This window comes from Sturnira hondurensis, unplaced genomic scaffold (genome assembly GCF_014824575.4).
Source record: "Sturnira hondurensis isolate 20B ecotype Veracruz unplaced genomic scaffold, ASM1482457v3 Scaffold0010428, whole genome shotgun sequence".
NCBI lineage: Eukaryota > Metazoa > Chordata > Mammalia > Chiroptera > Phyllostomidae > Sturnira > Sturnira hondurensis.
Genome location: NW_028083059.1, coordinates 6,908,183 through 6,932,202, shown reverse-complemented (window position 1 = coordinate 6,932,202; position 24,020 = coordinate 6,908,183). Strand labels below are relative to the sequence as shown.

At 42.9% G+C, this 24,020-nt stretch overlaps 1 protein-coding gene and 1 pseudogene across 5 annotated transcripts in view; one reads left to right on the top strand and one right to left on the bottom strand.

Annotated features, from left to right (window-relative positions):
- Window positions 1–494: 494 nt before the first annotated feature.
- Window positions 495–595, top strand: LOC118995902 (uncharacterized; annotated as a pseudogene).
- A 1,003-nt stretch (window positions 596–1,598) lies between these two features.
- The window catches only part of LNP1 (leukemia NUP98 fusion partner 1), a 32,809-nt gene continuing 10,387 nt past the window's right edge, over window positions 1,599–24,020 (bottom strand). Inside the window, exons 2-7 of one of the 5 annotated variants that reach the window (XM_037058938.1) lie at window positions 20,467–20,668; window positions 16,844–17,342; window positions 16,240–16,294; window positions 14,742–14,936; window positions 6,336–6,566; window positions 1,599–1,809 (exon numbers count right to left, since the gene is read on the bottom strand). In XM_037058938.1, coding sequence (XP_036914833.1) covers window positions 1,660–1,809; window positions 6,336–6,566; window positions 14,742–14,897 — 537 coding nt within the window. In that variant the 5' untranslated portion in view covers window positions 14,898–14,936; window positions 16,240–16,294; window positions 16,844–17,342; window positions 20,467–20,668 and the 3' untranslated portion in view covers window positions 1,599–1,659. The other 4 variants (XM_037058939.1, XM_037058940.1, XM_037058941.1 and 1 more) reach the window with 4 other exon arrangements.

Sequence of the window (24,020 nt, the reverse complement as noted above, 5' to 3'; positions counted from 1 at the left end):
AATTCGGGTCAAAGATCATCACTATTTTACTTTTCCTTCACTGTTTTCCTTTTCTTTCCTTCTCTTTTTCCTTCTTTCCACTGTCTATGTCAGTTACTTTGTGTCTTACCTAATCAATTCATTACAGTATTAGTTATAAGTAGTAGTTTGGGGAGATATTCTTCTTTACTATGTGGAGAGTAGCTGCCCTTGGGCATTTGAAACTCTAAGACAGACACGAAGAATAAATCAGGAGAGTATTAGAGAATGCTAGAGAGGCTCTGGCTGGTGTGGCTCAGTGGCTTGAGCACCTGACTGCAAAGGAGAGAATGCTAGAGTCTTTTCCTCCAGGGGAGAAAATAGTGGTAGAATATGGCCTCAGTGGGCTAATTACCTGACTGCGTAATTATTCCATGAAGTGTTCATATGCCAAATCATTGTGTTGTACAACTTAAATATATACAATTTTATTTGTCGATCATACTTTAATAAAGCTGAAACAATAAGAAAAACAAATGCTCACTTTAGCAGCACACACAGTAAAACTGGAATCACAGAGCAGATTCGCATGGCCACTGCACAAGAATGACAGACTCACGAAGTGTTCCCTATTTTAAAAACAATGCCTGGTATAGAATATACAACGTGGTGACTGTATGGTATATTTGAACATTGCTAGGAGAGTAGATTTGTAAAAGTTCTCATCACAAGAAAAAAAGAGTAACTGTGTGGTGATGGGTGTTAATTACCCTTATTGCGGTGGTCGTTTTACAATATACACAAATATCATTACATGGCACACCTGAAACTAATATAATGTTATTTGCCTATATTTCAATAAAAATAATTAATAAATAAATGCCAAAGAAGATGGCCTCATAAAGTCATAACCAGGAGCATGAAGCAGACCTCAGAGCATCCGTCCCCGCCCATGCAGTCGAAATGGTGACCTGCGTCCACTCTTGCTTCCCCCACGCTGCTCCTTCCCACACGCCACCCGCACCCTCAGTCAGGACCCGCTGCTGGGGGAACACGAGGCGCCACCCCAGGTCAGGAGCAGGTCGGAATGGACGGGACTCTGGCCCTAATACTGCCCACAGCTGTGAGGTCCCAAACTTTCCCAAACGTGTTTCCTCGCCTTAGAGGGGAGGGAACAGGCCCCGCCTTGGAGGGGTGAGGACTGTTCGAGGTAATGCGTTCAAGACCTCAGTTTAATACTTGGCATGTTAATGACCATTCTCACTAAACGCTGGCCATTAGACATACTTACATAATCACTTCTAATGAGGATGTATGCTTAGAGTCGCAGTAATGACGCTGGTTAAGATTTTTGCGATTCTGACGTCGAAGAGGGGTTGGTAAAGATGTGTGAGTGGCTCTTAAATCTTTCTTTACATTTTCAAGAACTACTTTAATGTATTGAAATATGTTTTATTCTCCTTATTCCCATAAAAGGCCGACAGAGCAGATCGGATTCCCTACTAAGACGCCAGAAGCAGTCGAACCGGGAGGCAAGTCTTGCTGGGGAGCAGCCGGGCCCTGCCTCCCTCGCTGAGCGCCCGCAAGCCGCCCGCCCGCGCTCCCCCCCTCCCCCCCCCCCCACCGTAACCACCGCACGCTGCGCTCGGAACCCGCTCGGAACCCGCCGCAGCGCTGGTCCTCACGGTGGGGAGCGAGGCGCTACTGGGGTCCTTTTTCAAAAGGAGGAGCTGCACGTGCTTCTCCGTGTTCTTCCTCCCTAGAGCTCCTTCTTTCCTCCGCTTTCTGGCGGGATCTTATCTCCATCCTCAGGCATTCTCTTTCTTTTTTTCCCTTTCTGCTGTCAGGTCCCTGGAAGAGAATATCAGAAGAGCATAAAAATATGCCAACAGCTGACAACCTTTTGCATTTCGCTTAATTGCCAGAAACGAAGAACGGCCTGATCACTGAGCAGACTTCCGCATCTTAGTTTCTTATAATAAAGTAGCATAAGCCTAAGGGTGATGCTAAGGGTTTAATCATAACTAAAAAATAAATGAAAGGGGGGGGGGCGGGAGGCGTCTATGGAGGAAACTCGACCTGCACGTGACTGACTACCTCCGACACACAGGGGATGTGATTTCACAACACAATAAAATTAGTCTCCTGATGCTTTTTGAAAAGGAATGTGCTAATTGAATCATGCATGCAATGATTCTAACCTTGCTGTGTCCACTCCCATAAATTATATTAATAGTAGGGTTTTCGCTGGCTTTAATGTGAGGACTCTGTGATGACTGAAGTGTCAAAATAACAACCAAACCCATTAGCAGTCCCCCACAGGTTCCCCGAGGTCTGTATGCATTAGAATCAGGGGATACGGCACTAACTACAGAGACCCAACCTCCTACATTTTACACCGAAGCGGAGGGAGACAGACAATTAATCAAAAGCCTAACAGGAAACGAGAATAAGAAGCAAATAGTGAGTGGTAAGTGCGATGATGATCGGGATGAGCGGAAACAGGATGGTAGTCTGGGGGCGGTGGAGGTGAAGGGGTGCTTCCTTAGGTCCCATGGCCAGGCAGTGCCTTTCAAAGGAGTTACCAGCAACAAAAAGTGGCTCTGATAAAGGTGGCGATGCCCTCTATGTACACTCCTCTTTTCCAGAGTGAAGAAAAAAAACCACTGTTCTCCTCCTCCTCCGTTCGATCTGGAAATGCTGGGGAACCGGGAAAGCCTATCAAGCGAACTCACAGGGGCCAGTGGCGGTCAGAGGAGCAGGTCAGGGCTCGGCGCTGCGGGGGTGTCAGCTCCACCACAGGGTTCAGCTGCTTTCACACAGCACCTAGACCGGTTCCCTGCCACCTAGAGTGGTCCACTAGTCAAACGCAGAAAGCAAGGGAAATGCCGAGGCTGAGATTCAAATGAAGAGGAACTTATGATTGGTGCTACCTCTGTAAATGTGCCTCCAGATTATTTTCATTAGATCCAGCAATTGTCTTAGGTCCATCAGCCTGATCAAACTTTATATGTAGTGGTCATGAATGTCTCCAGTACTTAAAATTAGTATAAAAATATAGTGATGATTATTTCCAACTTGGCTTTTTCCTTATTGGGGGTAAAGACTGAGAAATGCTCATAAATAATGACCTGAAATACTTTCTTACCTTAGCCACTTAGAAATAAAATGTGAAAATGATCAGCATAAGCCAACTGAGGTTTTCAATATCAAAATGAAAGAATTTAGTGTTACTGCCCATGATCTACTACAAAAGCAGTTTCTGGTTCTTTTGGATGCTAAAAGATACAAAATTTAAATCCACATGTTAGTTTGCACTTGGCCCCCAAACAAAAGATAACATCATTTTAAAATTATCAGCAAATTGCCCTGGCTGGTGTAGCTCAGTGGATTGAGCACGGGCCTGTGAACCACAGAATTGCGGTTCGATTCCTGGTCAGGGCACATGCTTGGGTTGCAGGCCAGTTCTCAGCAGGGGACGCGTGAGAGGAAACCATACACTGATATTTCTCTCCTTCTCTCCTTCCCTTCCTCTCTAAAGATGAATAAATAAATAAAAATCTCTTTTGAAAATTCACCAGCAAATCGCACCCTTTAATGTTGTTAGCTTTAGAAAATTGTTGCTTGTGAAATAGAAAAATATTTTAAAGTATCTGTATATCTGTTCTGAATTTTAATTTTCATTGAGATTAACTTTATTTAAAAACTGATATAAAATAAAATATTTAATATTATTTACTATAAATATTGTTATCATATGAAAACTTTCAATAATTTTGTAAATTCCTAGCAGGTTTCTAGCTATTATAGTATATACCTATGGAAAAAGTCCTGAAGTAAAAAATATATATATTAAAGATGATGCCTTGGTTATCTGGGCATTCAAAAGGAAGAACTTGGGCCTTGGCTGGTGTGGCTTCGTGGATTGAGTGCCAGCCTGTAAATTGAAGGGTCGTGGGTTCAATATCCAGTCAAAGCACATGCCTGGGTTGTGGGCCAGGTCTCCAGTAGGGGGCGTGCAAGAGGCAACCACACATTGATGTTTCTCTCCCTCTCTTTTTCCCTATCTTTCCTTCTTTCTAAAAGTAAATAAAATCTTTTTTTTAAGGAAGAACTTGGGAAATGAATAGAACAACATGTTATATTTTAGGAATAATGTGATAAACATCTTTCAATAAAAACTGATTTCACATTTACATACTTTTAGGGCTTATAATATTAGCAAATGTTTTTTATATAAGGAGTTATGACATATGAGATTATATGTCATTATGTGAAAAATTTTTTAGGCCATTAGAATCAATAAAGGAGTGTTTTGATTAAATTTCTTTAAAAGTATATGTGTATGTATACCCTACCTTGTCTCAGGAAAAAAAGATGTTTTAAGATTCTATTTATTTTGAGAGAGAGGAAAAAAGAGAGGGAGAAAAACACGTCTCACATGCAGGCCAGCTGCACTCAGCCCACTGAGCCACACCGGCCAGGGCTGTTCCAAGAAGAGTTTAAGGTAGATAGATTTCCTGAATGAATATAATTAATCCTTCTAACATGTAAGGTTTCTTTTTTTGTTTTTAATCCTCACCTGAGGACATTTTCTTTTCATTGCTTTGAAAGAGCAAATGAAAAGAAACACCTTCTCTCTCTCACCTTTGAGAGGGAGAGAAGAGAAGAGAGGAACACTGATGTGAGAAACACTGGTGGCTTGCTCCCTGTCCGCGCCTCCACCAGGGATCGAACCTGCGATCCTTGAGTTCACGAGAGGACGCTCCACACCAGCCGGGGCAACGTGTAGTTTTGAAACAGGAATTCTTTCACTTCTGTTTTATTCTTGCCAGAGTTCATAAGCTGAATCTAATTTTGAGGAAATACTGGGTAGCCCCAAATTGAACGTTATTCTAAGAAATAACCGCCTTGCACTCTTCAGATGGCAGTGTTGGAAAAGACAAGCGGAGCCTGAGGAACGGATCCAAAATAAAGCAGATGCAAGAAAAAATAAGTGAATAAAATAGATAGAAGAGAATGAGTTGTTTGCAACACGTGATCTAGAATCTCTCATAAAGAATAGTATCGGGACAACAACCAAAACATGAATAAGGTGAGTAGAGGAGATACAAAAGAATTACGCTGGTGGTAATTTCCTGAGTTTCGTTACTGTACTGTGTTCAGCTAAGAGAATGTTCTTGTGCCCTTGTTCAGGGATGGGAAGGAGAGGATATAGGTAAATATGACTTATAGTGACATTTGGAGAGAACCTAGACGAAGGGTGTGTTCTTCGTACAATTCTTGCAACATTGATGTAAGTCTGAAACCATTTTTTAAAAAACCAACAGTATAAAGAAAGGACAAAATAGAGGACAAAGAGAGGACAGAAACTCTTGAAGTGAGAGCTGTTTATTATTCTTCCTTCCGTACTCCTCTTACGATCTGGTGAAGAGAGCAGCTTACTAAAGGGAGAGCACAGACATATGGGGTCACTGAAGGAAACTGAGGCAAAGAAGCACAGTAAAGGTCCCAACAGCCATGTGTGCTGGGCAGAAAGCGCTGTGCTCAGATGGACAAGGAGCTAGGAAGCACCTGAGTGTCTTCACCTGTGCACAGAGCATAGCTCAAGATCCAGGTGGTAATGCACCCAGGCTCACTCATTTGTTCTACTATATGGCAGAACATATTATTCCTGTTTTGTGAAATAAAACAAATGCCAAGGACCACACACACACAAAGTATTTGCTCAAAGCCACTCAGTGAACATTTTGCCCCCAATTAACTGCACCTCCAAACTCACTGATCTCCAGTTTACTACTTTATCTATCAAGTTTGGCATCACCGGTGGAGCTTCTATTCTGTTTCCATGCCTGTCTCCCTTGTGCTCTGCTGAGCCTCCCCCAAGGCCGCTGTGAACACCTGGACCACACCCGCTTACTGGGTAGTGTCCAGATGGCTCCCTCGACCTGCCTTTTTAAAGTCCAGGGGATATGACAGACACCATCACAGACTGCTTGCTGCTGGATTAAATACTGCACAGGAGCAGCGAGAGTAGCGTTTCTCCTCTTCAGACAGTGAAAGGAGAGTGAGCCACAGTGATTTGGTCTAAAGGTGAAGAAAGTAATCTCAAAGAACTAGAGCACCTCGATAACAAAAACATTCCACTAATGGCCCTCCAGGAATCCTTCCCACACCAGATACCTTCAGTAAAAATGATAATAATACATTTTTATGTACATCTGGGCTATGTAACACTGAGCGTCAGTTTTTCAGAGATCTCAACACCAAGCTGTGAAAGAAGAAGTGGGATTTGTTCTCCTCCAGTTTGGGCAGGAGGAGCCCTTTGGGTTTCCTGTTCTAAAGTGGCCTAAATATTCAGTGACTCTGTTACATACCAGAGAGACAGAGCGTTTGGTTTGGAAGCACAGTCGCTGTTCAAAGGACTCTGAAAATGCCTGCATTTTGGAATGGGGTCTCCTTTTTGATTCCAATGGCGCCTTGAGGGACCAGTCCCCTGAGCTTTTCCTATAATCCCTCACGTGGGTACGGCAGCAACTTCCCTGGTCCTCGTGAGAATGCCTTCTGGGATGGCTGTCAGATGACGTGGCTCTGGGAAGCACAGGAAACTGGAAACAGAGAATAAAAATGTTTACAACATAAGGAGGCTGTACGATATTAGCACAGAGACAGAATATCCACAAATTACTGACTAAACAAATACCACGTTAAACTGAGATTTTATCTTTTTCATCAACAGGACCTTTCTTCTGCAATGAAGCAGTAGAATCAACGGATTAAACCATTCAGTAGAACACGCCAAGGTCACTTATGTTGTCCTCCACCCACCATTAGGGCAATATAATAAATCACCCCTAGTCTTGAACTGCAAGAAAATCTCAAAGTTATCAAAGAGTTTTAATGAAGCCATAAATTTTTAACAAATAATATTTTAAAAAGAGCCCTGGCCAGGCAGTCAGTTGGTTAGAGCATCATCCTCAACACACCACAGGTGCACAGGTTTGATCTGTGGTCAGGGCACTTTCGAGAATCCACCAATGAGTGCATAAGTGAGTGGGACAACAGATCGATGTCTCTCTCTCCCTCTCTTCCTCCCTCGACTGCTCTATAAATAAATAAATAAATAAAATGACATTTCCCTATGAAATAAATAATATAAATATATGATTTCTATGATTTATAAATTATATAAAAATTAAATATATGATTTCTATACAAAGAAGGAATTTCTGAGCCCAAGAGCAATGGAAGACGTCAGAAGGAAAAAATAATTTAACTATGTAAAAATAAAGCTAATATGCATCCTAATGCTAATAAAATGACTTAAAGTAGTAGTCACAAACCAAAAGCATGTGCTACATGTTATTATACTAATGTTTAATAACACCCTGACAATATGCAGTACATCTCACATACAGAGACAGAGACAGACAGAGGCAGAGACAGACACAGAGGTCATGGAATGCAATGACATCAGTGTTAAAATGACATCAGTATTACATGGGAAAATGATCAAAGGAGAAACGGTTCAGAGAAATCAAACTTCTTGAAAGAACTGTGACTCTTGCTCTCTCCATCTCTCCCACGCCAGCCTAGCTTTTGCACCCACAACTAACTTTGGTCACGATTTCGCCCACAATGTTGCCAGGTTCTGTGCACATTTTGCTCTTAATTCACTAGCATTCAACCCAGTTGCTGAGGGCCCTTCTGGAAACACTCTTTCCCTCACCCTCTACCACTGTACCCTCTTGGTTTCCCTCTGATTTTTCTTTAAAAAAAAAAAAGATTTTACTTCTTTATTTTTAGAGAGAGGGGAAGGGAGGGAGAAAGAGAGGGAGAGAAACACTGATAAACTGTCTCTCAAGGGCCCCCAGCTGGGGACCTGGCCCTAATCAAATCTGACTGGTGTCCTAATAGAAAAGGAAATTTGGATCCACAGAGCAATACCAGGGATGTGTCAACACAGAGGAGAATGCATGCGAGGACCTGGCAAGAAGGAGGGCATCTACAAGCCAAGAAGAGAGCCCTCGGGAGAAGCCAAATCTGCCTACTCCTTGATCTTGGACTTCCAACCTCCAGATCTGTGAGAAAATAAATTTCTGTTGTTTAAGCCACCTAGTCTATGGTATTTTGTTACAGCAGCTCAAGAAACTAATACACGTGTCTAGAAACTTACTGTCAAACAATAACTGGAAGTGTGGTTGAAGATTTGTCAAGCTGCTAACATACATGTGGTATTGTAAATCGGTATTTATAAGTCCATTTATGGTACTTGGTGCTGTGAACAAACTGGGGAGCAAAACAGGCAGAGGGTGCCCGTCTTGGAGCTTCTGTGTGCATAGGAGATAGACACGAAACATGCAGGGCGTGCGCTTACTCCTGTGGCCAAGGTTACACAGGTTCCAGGTGCAGTGAGAGGTATAATGGTAAAACTGTGTCTATTTGGGTGGGTGTTGGGACAGGTGGGAGGGGTAGTGGTAGACTCCTTCGTAGGTGTGATGATTGAAGGATGAGCAGGGTTGATTAGAGAATAGGGACCTCTTCCTGACCGAGGATGAACACCATATGTGCAAGGCCCTGTCACAGGAGAGGCCTGTGGTTCTAAGGAAGAGCGGCCTGGTGGGGCCAGAGAGCCCAGGAGCCCAGCAGAGGGAGGCTGGAATGGGGAGGTGCTGAGGGGCCTGAAGGAGGCTGCTATCCCAAGGTGGGTAATCTTGAAACATACCAAACTGTGACCAACGGTTTTCTCTGTGATGTCAGATTGTTTGTTTCCTTCTCCTTTTTAGTATTTTTCATGTTTTCTACAGTGATTATGTATTAATTATCAGGAAAAATGATAATCTTTAAAAATTTGAGACTGAGACACAGAAGGGCAAATACTGCATGATTCCACTTACATGAAAGATCTAAAAATAGTCAAACTTCTAGAAGAAAAAAAAAATCACGTTTTGTTTTGTTTTTTTAAATTTAGAATGGTGGTTGCCAGGGGTTAAGAGGCTAAGAGGAGGGGAAATGAGAAGCTGCTAATCAGTGGATATAAAATTCATTTACGCAAGATAAGTAGGTTCTGGAGACCTGCTGTACAGTATTGTACTTATTGATAACAATACTGTATTATGTACTTAAAAATCTGCTAAGTGGTTGGATCCCAGGTTAACTGTTCTTGCCACAACAGAATTTTTTAACAAAATTTTAAAAATTGAGACTGGGAGTAAAATATGGATTTCCTGTACCACTGAGTGGCCTGAAAAGAACTGAAAAGTTTCGCCCTGGCTGGTGTTGCTCTGTGGATTGAGCATGGGCCTGCAAACCACATGCTCGTGGTTCGATTCCCAGTCAGGGCATATGCCTGGGTTGCGGGCCAGTTCCCAGCAGGGAACTCACGAGAGGCAACCATACATTGATACTTCTCTCCTTCTCTCCTTCCCTTCCCCTCTAAAGATAAATAAATAAAATCTTTAAAAAAACAGATAAAAAGAATTGAAGAGTTTCAATCACAGTATAAATAAGCATTTACTATCTCCTTAGAGCAGGTGGGATTTCTAGTTTGTTGATTTTGGTGTGGGGCTTTGTGAGAAACAAGTTTAAAAGAGCACTCTCATTGATTACAGGGTGAAACACCCACTTTTAAAAATGTTACTTATTATGCAAGCTCTACTTTTGGAATTTTATATGCCTTTCCAATATGATTTCCCCCACAAAGACATGAATTGACGCCCCACATAACTTATTTTTACCAAGTATGTACTCGTCTCCTCCACAGTCACGGACTAAGCTTCCAGGTCTACTTCCCACACTGTGGAGGAGGCTTTGTCACTTGGGGTGGGATCCCCCACACTCTGATCTCACCGCCTGAGCGGCCGGGGCCTCAGCTGCAGGACCTGCAGCAGGCGCAGGCTTCCGCAGCAGTAACTACTCCCGGCGCTGACTCGCATGCACTGCAGCAGAGTCCGCTGAACAGCTTAGCTGTTTCCATTTTAAAGATATTGGTTTTGTAATATCTTCAGTCCAGAGCTTAACTGCTCATGTTCGTTATCCTGGCTTTCACTGCAATCATCCTTCTACTGTGCCCTGCCTGTCCTCTGAGTAAACACAGCACCCGAGCCACCCACAACAATTGGATGAGGATCAATCAGGTGCCGGGATAATAAGACCCATGTTGAGTCTTGCTGTACAGTGTGTACCAGGCACTCAAGAGACAATGACCCTGAACTCTAATCTCAGAGGAAATCCCGTAACAATCCTATAAGTTGTTCTTCCCCTTTTACAGAAGAGGAAAATGAATCTTAGTTTGGCCACTTGACTGGCCTAAGATTTGTGTGACCAGTGATGTAACTGGAGAAACAAAGTGCCATGCCTAAGCATGAGACAGCTTTTTCTTGGATGAATAATTCTTAACTTTTTTCTTGAGCTGCAGCAAAAACGTCATACTAGTTCTACACGAAAGTGCCTGAGAACATGAGTTTCAACATACCAGACATAGCAGAATTCCACTACAAAAATAATGATAATAATTTGTAGGTCTTTAAGAACTGTATTAAGTAAGAGTTTTATGTGAGGAATAATATATAACATTGTCTAATGACATCATCAGAGCCAAGAGGGCTGGCTGTAAATTAGCCAACATAGGGAAACGACATTAGGTAAAAATATACAAACTGGTAGGTAGCTCTTTTAGAAAATAATAAAGATAAACTCAATACCATCCACTGAACTTCCTTTAGGGAAACTGAAGAATAATTTAAACTATTAACCTAAAGGACCTTTCAGCTGGGGAAATAAGTGGGCCCTGCTCTGTCATATTGTCCCACTGAGTCCATGGGAAGCCGCATGAGGACCCAATCCTAAGCCACAACGAGATGAATGAAGAACTGTGAGAAAAACTTTTGGACCTTGTGAGGCCCCAACCTTCTGCTTGGGAATGATTCAAAGACTTGCCTCACTCATTCAGAAACTGAAGTAGCCAAACTCGGCTCATCCAAACCACACACCACTGAGATTCTAACCCCAAATGCCTTTAAATGTGATTTGGTATAGCAACACTTTTTCCTGCTAGGTGTCCGCTATCCAGTGGTCATCCTTCTTGGTGTGAACATGTCTTAGTCAACTCAGGCTGCAGTAACAAAATACCATGGACTGGGTGGCTTACACAACATAAATTTATTTCTCATAATTCTGGAGCACTGGGAAGTTCAAGATCAAGGTGATAGCCAATTCAGCTTCCTGGCTTGAATATGGCTACACTCTTTCTGTGTGCCTATCTGGCCCTTCCTCGGCACATGCCTGTGAAGGGAGGGACAGAAAGCTCGCTGGCATCTCTTCTCATGAGGGCACAATCCCCCCTGACAGGGCCCTGCCCTCCTGTCCTAATTACCTCTCAGAAGAGAATTCGGTGGAAACCTAATTACCTCTCAGGGAGCCATGCCCCACCCCAACCCTCCAGGGAGCAACCACAGGGGAACCACCCCTGGAGTCCGATACTCTGATCGAGAGTGTGTACCACCCTCAGGTCAGTCAGAAATAAAGATAAAGACTAAAAATATTTTATGTTTTAAATTGAGAATGTGAAGAGAAACTGTACCATGGGGAAAAGATGATTTTTAAGAAAGAAAAAGCAGATAAAAAGTCCTTGGGTGCAGGTAGGAAGAAGCTTACTTTGTACCCTCCAGCGTGGCACACCGAAGGAGAACTGAGCAAGTCCTGAGCAAGTCCGTTCGGGGCTAACAGAGCCCCAGGCCAGTGAACTCACTGCCTCCTTCAAGAGTCTTTCATTTGGCTCATTCTCTCTCCCCCTAGGCCCAAACTACACAGAGCAATGTTAAGAAAACCAAAAGCTAAAAGAGACGATGACTAGAAAGCTGAATAGACAAAGTATTAAACTCCACTTTCAATGAGTGGAGTAAATAAATGATATGGAAACCGCTTTACTTCGAGTTTGTGTCCACATGATGATGGAGGAGAGAGCAGCTGAGTTCAGTAACGAGGGCGGTCATATCACTTTTTTTTCACCAAGGACAATCAAGACAATAAAGTTGAATTTTTACTCACTTTAAATCATCAATCACAGGTTATAATGATTCTGATTGAAAAGTAGTCTTCTCGGAGAAGGACTAGGCTTGACCCCTTGTCATACCTTGCTCTTTCAGCCAAATTTGTATTTTTTGCTAGAAGGGAAGTTCCACAAGTATGGAGACCTTCTATGTACCTATTACGCCTTGCACAATGCACACAGTAGGTGCTCAATAAACATGTGCAGTAAATTAATCCTCCATCCCTATGTTTTTGAAAAAGTCATGAGGCCGAAAGCCCTGTTAGATTCAAATAGGAAAGAAGCAGGAAACTCTTCTCTCAGACGCATGGACTGTGATACTGACTCGGTCATTAACAGGCTATGAGGAGGGCGGAGCCTTAGGGTGCAGCAGTGGGGAGAGAAGAAGAAAGGTAGGACAAAGGGTAAGCTTTTCTTAAGTTATTTTCACTGACCTCAGAGTGAAACAGAAAAATTAAATCCTGATTATTCTCATATCACTAACATAAGGAAAATTTGAACACATCTTAGAGTTAGGAAAATTTAAGTATCCAAGTACAGATTCACTTCACAGATATATGTTACTATGCGAAGAAAGATAAAGAGTCAGACTCCCTGTTTCCCAGGACTCTGCTGTCCACATTGCCCTGGGTCCCCTGGTCTGTGTTCTGTTTGTGCTCCCTCTACTCTGTTGGTCAGGTCATCATTTTATTCCATGCCTCATCTCTCCTTAAACAAAAACATGCTTTCTCCATGCTGGTCTGATGACTGTGGATATTATTAACTTAGATAATCTGAAGAGGTTAATTCAGGCAAATGTCCCAAACCAGTACGAGCTGAAAAAAATGTATATAGACACCATGTCAAAATGGTGCAAAGTGATACATAACAAATTCGGCTACACCCTTATAAGTGTAAGGCAAAAAAAAAATGCAGCCTAAAATTTGATTCTCTAAATAAAATAGAGCATCTCATTTTTAAAAGTCTAACAGAGAGTAAAACTTATTTAAGATATTATAGTTCATGTCACTTTTCTTCCTTTGTTTTAATATTTTCTGTGGCTCCAAAAAGCTGTTGGGATAAATCTTAAATCACATTTTTTTCTCTTTGTTTCCCACTGGAAACTAGAAACTAATCATACCTCTGGCTCACACATTATGAACACCTCACTTGACGTGAAACATAGAGATAAAAATGAGAGTGTGATAAGCAGGTGTTTGTTTTATAACAGGACCGTGGAAAGTTGAGCAAGAAAGGCTCTCAGAAATCATTCAGTCTACTCTCTTTTCCACTTAAGGAGCCTGGAGCTCAAAGAGGTGTTAAAACACGCCCTTCGTCCTTGAGCATACGTTTGATAAGAGATCTAATTTCAAATATTTGTGTCTCAGAGAAGTCTCATTCCTGCTCAGGCTGGTGTGGCTCAGTGGATTGAGAGCCAGCCTGTGAACCAAAGGGCTGCCAGTTCGATTCTCAGTCAGGGCACAAGCCTGGGTTGAGGGCAGGTCCCCAGTGGGGGACACATGGGAGAGGCAACCACAGATCGATGTTTCTCTCCCTCTCTTTCTCCCTCCTTCCTCCTCTAAAAATAAACAAATAAAATCTTTAAAAAAAAGAAGTCTCATTCCTCCACCTTGCTGATCACTGGAAATCAGAGAGGCTGCCTTCCACACTTTAACACACAGGCATTATGCTTCTGAGAACTCTGGAGCAAAAAATAAAATTAAATTAAACAAAACAACACCCCCAAACTCACTTGGTCCTGGGGTTGGAGGAGGATTCGCTGGTAATCAGAATTCTAAGCAACTTACAAAAAAGAAAAGCTATAGTAACACCATGTAACACCACACACGGTGAGGCAGAGGACGTTCATGTTCATTGCGGAGTCTTCCACCACCACAGCTGAGTTGAGCAGAGAGAACCCCGCAGGTAGGTACCTGCTGATGAGTCCACACCTTGTCAGGCCCACCCTTCTCCCTCTCAGGAGCTTTCCTGCTCACATCTTACTCCCTAGACACCGGGTGTTCTTCTGAGAGAGACATGGGAAGGTAGTGTTGAGGATGGGAGAATTTGGGCTTCCTCTCCCATCAGGAAACCAGATGGGAACCAGAAGAAAAAGTCTATCAAATTTATCAAAGGGGGTGATTTATTATCTGGAATCCCCAGTTTTTTACAAGTCACCAAATAATGAAGCTATTTTCATTATTTCAGAAAGACTACTGAAGCCCTGGTCAGGTAGCTCAGGTTGTTAAGCATCCTCTAGATATGTCAGGTCAAGGGTTTGATCCTAGGTCAGGGCACACAGGAGAGTCAAGCAATAAATAAGTGGAGCAACAAACTGATCTCTCTCTCTCCCTCTCTCTCTTCCAGTCTCTCTAAAATCAATTTTAAAAAAAGACTGTTGGAAATCATACATTGATCCATAACAATGCTACACAGACTAAGTATAACATAAACTTTCTTTTATTTGAATTATATTGTCACTCAGTAAGATTATCTCAGGTTTATCAGGAGCTCTGAACAGAAGTTACAGATATCTTAGGCTACTAAAAATGAAGAAATCATTACCTAATAGGGGGAAAATAGGTCCCTTGGAGGACCAGACAAAATGATAAAAGATATTTTATCATTTTTGTAGATAATAGAAGATAATTTTCAACCAAAGAAACTTTGTTCCAAAGGACTCTTCAAATTATCTAAGAGCAACCCCCTCCCCACCCAGAGTCCAGCGCTCCCCTGTCCCATGATAACAACTCACTGGGCAGGGCAAGGAAGCTTTCCTGTGACTGGTGTCTTGTGATCCGTGCCAGTCCCGGAGTCCTCTCTCTTCCTCCTCCATCCAGCTGTGGCCCCAGAAGCTGCTCATCCATTTGGCAAAGGTCACATCATCATCATCATCATCTTTATGCTCCATGTAAAGGTGATTCAAAATATCCAAGGCCTGTCCCTAAATCTGGCAGAGAGAAACGTCATCAAACTCCGCTAACTTGACGAAACCTAGGATCTCCAGAATCTGAAACTAACTGGTATTTTCAAATGGTCTCCGATAATGGGATCCTTAATGGAGAAAGATTTTCTAAACAACCCCTTCACCATAAGGCAGCCTCTGGCAATGTCTATTTATAAATTGTGCAGCCCACATGCCCCTCCCCTCCCCCTGTCTCTTTAAATTGAGAGGCCTTTTAATCCTTCCACTGCCGGGGCTCCTGCCTCACAGCCTAAGGGTGAGAAGCACAGTCCACTGCTTGATTTTCCCAGTGCTTTGCTGCTGGTGGCATGTGATGGCATCTCCAGCTGTCAATGATGACGGTACATGACCCTCACAATATGCCTGTCAGCTCCAGGGTGGCTTGAAAATGGGGCCACTGACAAGGGACGGACTGACCGCAGCCTGCAAGACAGGCAGCTATTGGCATGTCATATCCAGAGCTGGATACTCTCCTAATCAATAAACTTGATATTGATATAAATCCAGCTCCTGGGGCAAAAAGGACAGGTTTTTAATTGGCACTATTTATACATATACACACGTAAATAAGTTATATGTAAAGTGTACAAATCTTAAGTGCATGATCTGGTGAATTTTCACATACATTTAACCCTCTGTAACCACCACCATGCAGCTGAAGACAGAGCATTTCCAGCGCCCCAGCAGGCTCCCTCTCTCTTCTTTCCAGTCCGTCATCCCTCCCCCAAATTACCACTTCTCACCTCAGTGGTCATAGATGAATTCTGCCTGCTCTTGAATTTTCTTTCAGTGGAATCATACAGCATGCGTTATTTTGTGTCATTCAACACTGTGTTGGTGAGATTTATCCATGCTTTTGCAGTGCAGTAGTTCACGCTGCATAGTATTGTACTGTGTGAATATGCCCCATTTTTCTCAATCTACTGCTGATGGTCATTTGTGGCTGCCATTCGGACTCTTTTCAGCGGGGCTATTAATATAAATGAAGCTTCTATGAACATCATGGCCCCTGGCCTTCAGTGACCTTTTTTTTCAAAGTAAGGAGAATATTACATATATGGAGCCTCTACTTTGTGCCAGGTATAGAATCAAATATTTTACAGATGCTGTTTTCATTATAAGCACCCTGTGCCTGGGAGATTTGTATCACATTTTGTGGTAGAAGAAATTGAGGTCCTCTCATGCCCAAGGGGAAATAACCACTAAGCAGCACAGCCAAGTTTGAAGCATGCAGCAAACCAACAAAATCGAGGCTCTTTTCACCACTCTTCCAGTATCCCAAACAGACCTTGGAAAAATCTTGAATTTTCAAAGAGGTATTCTTGGCCATGTGAAAATTCTTCCTTGAGTGCAAAAAGGAAGACAGTTGTGACCCATGTTCCTAGAGCGTGTTACCTCAAGTTGTCAGTTACTAAAGGAAAGTAACCAAAGCATAAAGTGGTTTGCAACATTTTTATTTCTTGTTTTAAATAGAGAGATGTGTGCTGGTTATTTTGTAATGTGAATGAAAAAGGGGTCACATACTAAACCCGACAAGCTCAGGGGAGGCCTGCATGGTGGGCCCTGCAAACTCAGAGACCTAAAGTGACCGCAGCGATGGCTTGAACATAAAACTTATTAATTAAAAACGAGTGCTGGTAGTGGTCATGTAACAGGCAGGCCCTAGCTTCCTTGACAAAGGCCAGTCCTTACCTTAAGTGAGCCTATTTATTGTCTTTTGCATCTAAGATAGCATACCCTTGGAACGTCAGAGCAATCCCCTCTTTCTGGACCCCTCAGGGTACACCCATTGCACCAGTACATGAGACTAGAGAAGCCCTCTTTGTTATCTCATTCCCCTCATACCCTCTCGATGTGCTATAAATGTTCATTGTTAACTGTCTCACACTCACCAGTGTGAAAGATGAGTTTTTCTCTGTTTCAACCTTTATCCAACCACAGAGGTTTTCCTGCTTTGCTTTCTCCTGCCTCCTTAATCTACCATCAGTGAATCTCACATAACCCTCCTCTGACTGTAGTGTATAAAATACATTGTAAAAAAAGCCGGAACGCTGTCATTCCCCACAGCATTTTCTCAACCCACTGAGATTTTGCTTTCCAGCAATTGTCGTCAGTTTGGCTGCTCAAATAAAGTCACAAAAATTCTCTGCAGTTTTGGACGTTTCTTCCGCCAACAGTAATATTTTAGTGAGAGAACAGAGGAAGCCTGCTTCTCAATGACCCAGAGGAGAAAGGGAAAGAGGTAACCAGATGCTGGCACTGTTGTCAGGGAAAGGAATAAGATGACTTCTCTTACAGAGGCAGGGCCAGGTCTGTCCACAAAAGTTGACTATGAATAAATGTCTTTTTTTCCTGGTCCTCCTAAGACAAGGGTGACTTTTCTTCCAATTTCTGAAACAGAAATAAATAAATCTATGGTCAGGGGATGGAGAAATCAGAGCAGATAATATCTAATTATTGTTTTAAACTATTTTGAGGAAAAGAAATAGGACTTGATTTTAAAACCCCTTTGAATGACATCTGTCTCAGAGTTGTGAACTCTTCCTTCCCTTAGTGCCTTGTAGACAGACAAAAACTATTTAGATGTTGGAAATAGCTTTATGAGGAATTGGCTCATGCAATTATAGACGGAGGAGCCCCCCAAGCTGCCATCTGCAAGCTGGAAACCCAGGAAAACCAATGGTGTAATTCCGTCCGAAGCCAAAAGCCTGAGATCCAGGGAAGACCATGGTCTACCTCCCAGTCCAAGGGCAGAACACAATGAGGTGAGCTATCTCAGCCCAAGTAGTGCGGCAGGAAAAAAATGGGCAAATTCCCCCTTCTGCCTTTTGCTGCATTTAGGCCCTCAGTGGATTGATGATGCCCACACACACTGGGGAGAGCAATCTAATTTACTGAGTCCAGGGGTTCAAATGCTCATCTCATCTAGAAACACCCTTACAGACTCACTCTGAAATAACGGTCAATGTGGGCACCCCTAGGCAGTCACAATGACGTGTGAAATGAACCATCACAGGCCCTAATTCCTTTCACCAGAACTCCCACCCTCATGATCCATTTACCTACCAAAGACCCCACCTCCAAACGCCACCCCACTGTGGATTAGGCTCCAACATGTGAACTTTGGAAGATCACAGACATTCAGGGCAGCCTATATGACCAGCACCCAGTAACAACCCTGGGTACTAATAAGTCTCTAATAAGCACAGAGAAAACATTTCATGTGTGTTCCCACCACACATTGCTGGAGGAATTAAGCACATCCTATGTGACTTTTGAAAGCTTGTTTCTGGTTTCCTCTGGATTCACCCAATATGCCTTTCTCCTTTCATGATTTTGCTTTGTAACCCTTTGGTGCAATAAATTATACCCACGAGTATAACTATATGCTGAGTCTTGTAAGTTCTAGCAAATTCCCAACCTAGGGCTGACAGTTGGTGTCAGGAGTAGGACTTCCTAAACCCCCCCAACTCACTGAAATGTGGCATAAGCAGTGTTTGGGGAAAGGAAGGATGAGGGGGACAGGATGAACCTTCAAAGTCCAGCGGCCTCATCCGTGGTATGAAGTAGCTGCTGAAATGATGCCCACCGTGAGGTAAAATTACCTAAGTAATTTAAAAATGATAGACTCAGCCCTATGAGAGCTGGCTCCTCCAATCCATTGGCTGCTTTGGCCATGGTAGCTAAAGTTAAGGAACTAAAAAGCACAGTCTGGTTGATGTTCATGGGTTTCATTCTCTCCTCTTGGTGGGAAGGAAAGGCCCCCAAATTTCCCCCAAAATGTTACAGGTGATCCAAAATGGTAAATCTTTATATCAATCTCTCCTTCAAGTGGGAGGGAGAAAAAATTAAGTCAGTTCCAAGGCTGGAGCAAACTGTAGTTAAATCAGAAAAGAAGGAGGGGGTGGGGAATAACACTGTTCACCGGTGCAACAGCTCCCCGATTCTGGCTGGGACCTCAGGCAACCCTGAAAGTGCTGAATTTGCTGCTCGGGGTTTGAGTAAATTTGCAATGGAAAAAAACAGAGAGAGACTTTTTAAAATGGCTTTTTATTTTGTGGCTACTGCTTCTGGATGTGTGACAAAAACTGATGTAAAATATTACATGCTTATATTGTCATCAACGCTAGGGATTTGCTCAGTCAGAGGAAGCTGCCCTATAAAAGTGATAGTACAATGTGACTTCCTGCCTTTTGCTGCTAGTGGATGGGTTAAAATTTTAACTCTTTGAATATCTGAGCGCTGAAATCTCCATAACTAGTTGTTTGCTATGATTTTCACCTGCTGGAGGCTATGGGCCAAGGTAGACAACATAAATGGAAAACACACTTTTGGAGTTTTAAAATGCAGTTTTTAGTTTGCTAATAAGTTCTTGTAAAATCAGTTGTCTGACCTGCAGAAGCTGATGATTTTCCAGCCTAAAATGCATACCTTAGAGTGGGTCAGTTTGGACTCTAAAACTGGTAAGACAGAAAGGGCTTAGAAAGACTGGAGCCCCACTGCCTGACCCCGTGGTCTCTCAGCGTTTCTGCAGCTGGAAAAGAAGTCAATGGCTTTTTGGAGTCCTGAATTCAGAGCCCCTCAGTGCCTGGACCCGAGGGCGGGCGGAAACCTGGTAACGTCTGTGGAGGACAATTCTAATCTCTGAACACAGACATAGTGCCAGCAAACAGAACCGAGAGTCTGGGACCAGTGCCGATTTAAGACGCCCCTCTGTGGGCCACACACGATACAAACGTCGCTCACGGGGGACGCTGGCAGATGCCCATGGGGAGACACTTGTTCTCTGAGGGCACCGTCCGAAACCAAGCTGCTGGTGGCTTGGTATTTCTGACGAGGGAACTAATTGCATCTGAGATGATTGGTTGCAAGAAACCTAGATTATTGAAAGCTACAAGTTGGGAGAGAGCACATCGTGGGCAGTGGGACCTCTCCACCCACTCCTGGCAGGTGGGACTCTCGGTCCTTCTAAGGGACGTCTCCCTGCTGTTGACTGTGTTTGACTTTCCTGATTACTTGAAACTTGCAAGGATGGATGGCTTGCCTGACTGTATTTCACCCACCTTTCTGTCTAGTCAGAGGGTGTGACTGTTAAATAGATCTGTCCCCAAAGAGAGACTGTTCTCTTTTAGGCTGCTTACTAAACAAATAATTGGGACAAAAGGGGTGGGGGTTATATAGTACATTCTGAAAGTTTCTGAAAATTCAAGATTTTGTCCTAACCCATTTCTAAACATGAAGTCTCTCTGGGTCTCCAAAGAACTCCCTTGGTAAACACTTTGGTTTTCTCGTTGTTGCTCATTTTTTTATTGATTGATTTTAGACAGAGAAAGTGAGAAAGAGGGGGAGGGCGAGACAGAGAGAAACATCAATTGTGTTGTTCCACTTACTTACACATTCATTGGTTGATTCTTGGATGTGCCCTGACCAGGGATTAAACCCAATAAACACTGGAAAATCTTCAGATTATTAAAAGTGCTGAGTATAAAAAGCCTGATCTGAAAAGGATACATACTGTATGATTTTCTTTATAGAATATTGTTTAACTAACACCATCTTAGAGAGAAGGACAGCAGTCACCAAAGATTAGGGATGAGGGCGGGTTGTGGCTATCAAAGTCTGGCACGAGGGAGCTTTGATCAGACAGATGTGCATTTTGATCACAGTGGCAGTTACACACAAAGCTCTACTCATCCATGTGTTAAAACTGCACGAACCTGTAAGACACAAAGGAACGCATGTATACAGTGAGATCTGATGAAGTGCTGTGGGTTCTATCTGCCAGTTTCCTGGTTCTGATACTGTTCTAGTTATGCAAGTTGTTAACACTGGGAGAGGTGGGGCGAAGGGTACATGTTCCACGAACAGTTACTTGTAACTTCCTGTAAATCCATGATCATTTCACAATACAAGAGAAAAAAATGACCAAGAAAAAGAAACTGCTCTAAATAAGTAGCTAGGGGATCAAAATGCTATTGAGCTACAGGTATTCTGGGAAGATAATAATGAAGGCAGCATTGGTTTTAAATCTCTGAATCCCCACATGAAAACCAAAGAGCCACTGTAGAGGAAAACACCCGTGGACAACGCTGCAACAAGTATAGGTGACCCGGTGTCCCCACCCCCGAGTGGAGTGTGAGGGGTCAAACCACCAGCAGCTAAGACCTCATATAATTGCTGGTGCAAGAGGAAAAAGGAGGCAGCAACCATTTGCCAGGCCTGAGAACAGGAGAACCACAAACTAGCTAATAGTTCGGAAAGTTCTAGAGACCAATTTCAAAGTGTTAATCTTTTGTCTGTCATCATTGCTGAATTACTTTATTGCTTCCAGTACATTATTCAGTTTCTTGGATTTTAGTGTTAGTCTTTTATCCAGCAACATCGTTGCAATTATTTTATTGCTGCTAGTAGATTATAGTTTCTTGGATTTTCTGCAGAGACAACCATATTGTCTACAAAAAGTGAAAAGTTAGTTCTTTCCGATATCATTTTTACTTCCTTATTTTGTCTTATGATTTTTGCCAACACCTTCAGTACTACATAAAAAAAATCTCTGACTGGTTCTTGACCTCAAAAAGAAAACTAACATTTCACTATTAGGTATGATATTTATTTAGACTTTCAGGTGGTCTTCATTGGGTTTTATAATAAAAATGTTTTTCTAATTGTGTCACAAGAAAATAAGGCAAAATGTTAATACTAGTTAAATCTTGGTTAGAAGATTGTGGTAAAAATACTTGCAACCTTTTTGCTACTTTTCCCATTGAGGGCTGGAGTCTAATTCACCTCCCCACCAATCTGTGCTAGCTTTAGTAACAAGCTTGACCCTTGGAATGTGGTAGGAGTGATGTTTTAGAAGGCTTTGCAGCCCCTACCTCAGGCTCTTGGGACACTGTCTAGGAAACCTGAGTTGCCAGCTGCCACCCAAGTCTGCTCACCCTTACTGCCACGCTGGAAAGGCCACAAGAAGATGCTCCATTGGAGAGTCCCAAATGAGTCCAGTCTTCAAGGCACTGCCTCTAAGGTGTCAGACATGCAGTGCAGCCATGTTGAACCTTCCAGACTAGCCCTTCCATCAGGAGAGTAAACTGTTAATTTAAGACCAGCAGAAAAGCCAAGCAAGCCTTGCACAAATTCCTGAGCAACAACATGTGAGGTGTAACAAAATAGTTGTTTTAAGCCACTAGGTTGTTGGAAGCCACTACTACGCCAGACGGTTTGTTAAGCAGTACTAGATAACTAGGACATAGGTACACAAACTATTTTTCAGGGTTTTACATTTTTTCATAATTTGATAAAGTTGAGTCTCCTACTCATTTTTGGAGTCGAGGTTATTTTCCACTGTTCAGGAAAACTGAAAAGGTAAAGACAGGAAAGGGTGGCCTAGAGGTTCTCAGGTTCAGGCTACCCCACTACACCCATGCTAAGATCCAGTCTGGGTAACCAGGGCTACTCGTCTAGCGGGAGTGAATTAGAGAATGGTGTCCCTAAACTGGCGGGCACTCCACTGCAGGCCCATCACTTGGTGATGGCCAGCATCTCCATGCAAATCAGGGAAGGGAGGACCTTCCCCAAGGCTGCAGGTATTCTGGGAAGATAGTAATGAAGGCAGCATTGGTTTTTAATCTCTGTCAGGCTCAGACAGAGCCTGACACCAGGCTGTGATGAACAAAGTGCAAGCTGGACCTCAGCATCCTTGTTCAGGGGACAATTTAGTATAACCTGTGTGACATCTTTATAATTGAAAGTGCAAGGCAACATTTCTACATTTGCAAATGACACAATTTCTTGTGGGTGGCAATGAGCTAAGTTGATGAGGATGGAAAAAGCTCATAAATCTCTGTGAGTGGGCAGAAAGGTAGCAAATGAGCACATTAAAGCATAATGTGAGCTATCAGTCACAGCTAAGGAGAGGAAACTGGGGTTACTGTAGATTGTTCACTGAAGATAAATGCAGAGGCTCCTTCTGACAGTAAAAAGAGCAGACACTTAATTGAATCACCAAGTGACATTCCTCCTGAGAAGGAAAGCATTACCACCTACCCAACTGATGCCTTGATGGAAGTAGAATAAGGCAGAAACCACCAGAAGAAAGAGTAGAGAATACTTAACAGCATGAGGACTCAGAGGTAACAGGGACTTCTACAGATCATGAGTGGGGCACAGGACAAACAAGCAGGTCCCAACGGGAGCAGCTGCGCTGGCGGAGTGAACAACAGTGGCTGCACACAGTGTGATCAGGACCGGGAGCAAGGATCTGTGATGACGGTGGTGATGGCAGGAGCAATGAGTTGACTTCCCAGCTGGTATGGAGGGTTGGACAACGTGGTAGTACCAGACCTTTAATGTTGGCAACAGTATAATGGAGATAAAGCAGCAGTCAGGAACTTGTCCAACAAATACTTCATCATGGTGAAGTTTCATGGTGGGCAGATATGTTGACACACACCTATTACATGTCCGGCCTCGTAATAAAGATAGCAGTACAAAGATGATTAAAACCTGGTCCCCACCCTTCAGTAGCACACATGAGAACAGTTGTGGCAATGGGGTCGTTGTGAGGAAGAAATTTGAATTGTATGGTCCAACGCGAAAAGAGAACACACTCCTTTGCTCTGACATACAGCATGAGAGGTGGCACTGTACTAGGTACTGTATAAGATATAAGACAAATCAGACCCAGACCCTGGTCTGGGATGCTTATAGTCCAGTAGATGAGGTAGGACAATTCTATAAAACAAGGTAGAAAGATATGTTTTAAGAAAATTTCAGGAAAAATATTTTTGGAGTTTAGAGAAAGGCTCACATATAGTAAGCACTCAACATTGTTTTCAGTGAATGAACATCCTACCTATTCCGCCTTGAATGCCATATTTTTCTTCCTTGATACCCTTCCATATTACTCACTCAAAACAATATTTAGGCTGCTATAACCTGAATGCTTGTGTCCTCCAAAATCCCTATGTTGAAGCCCTAACCCCAATTCGGTGGTATTTGGAGACATGTCCTTTGGGAGGTAATCAGGGTTAAATGGATTTATGGGGGTGGCTTGGTCTGGTAGAATAAGTG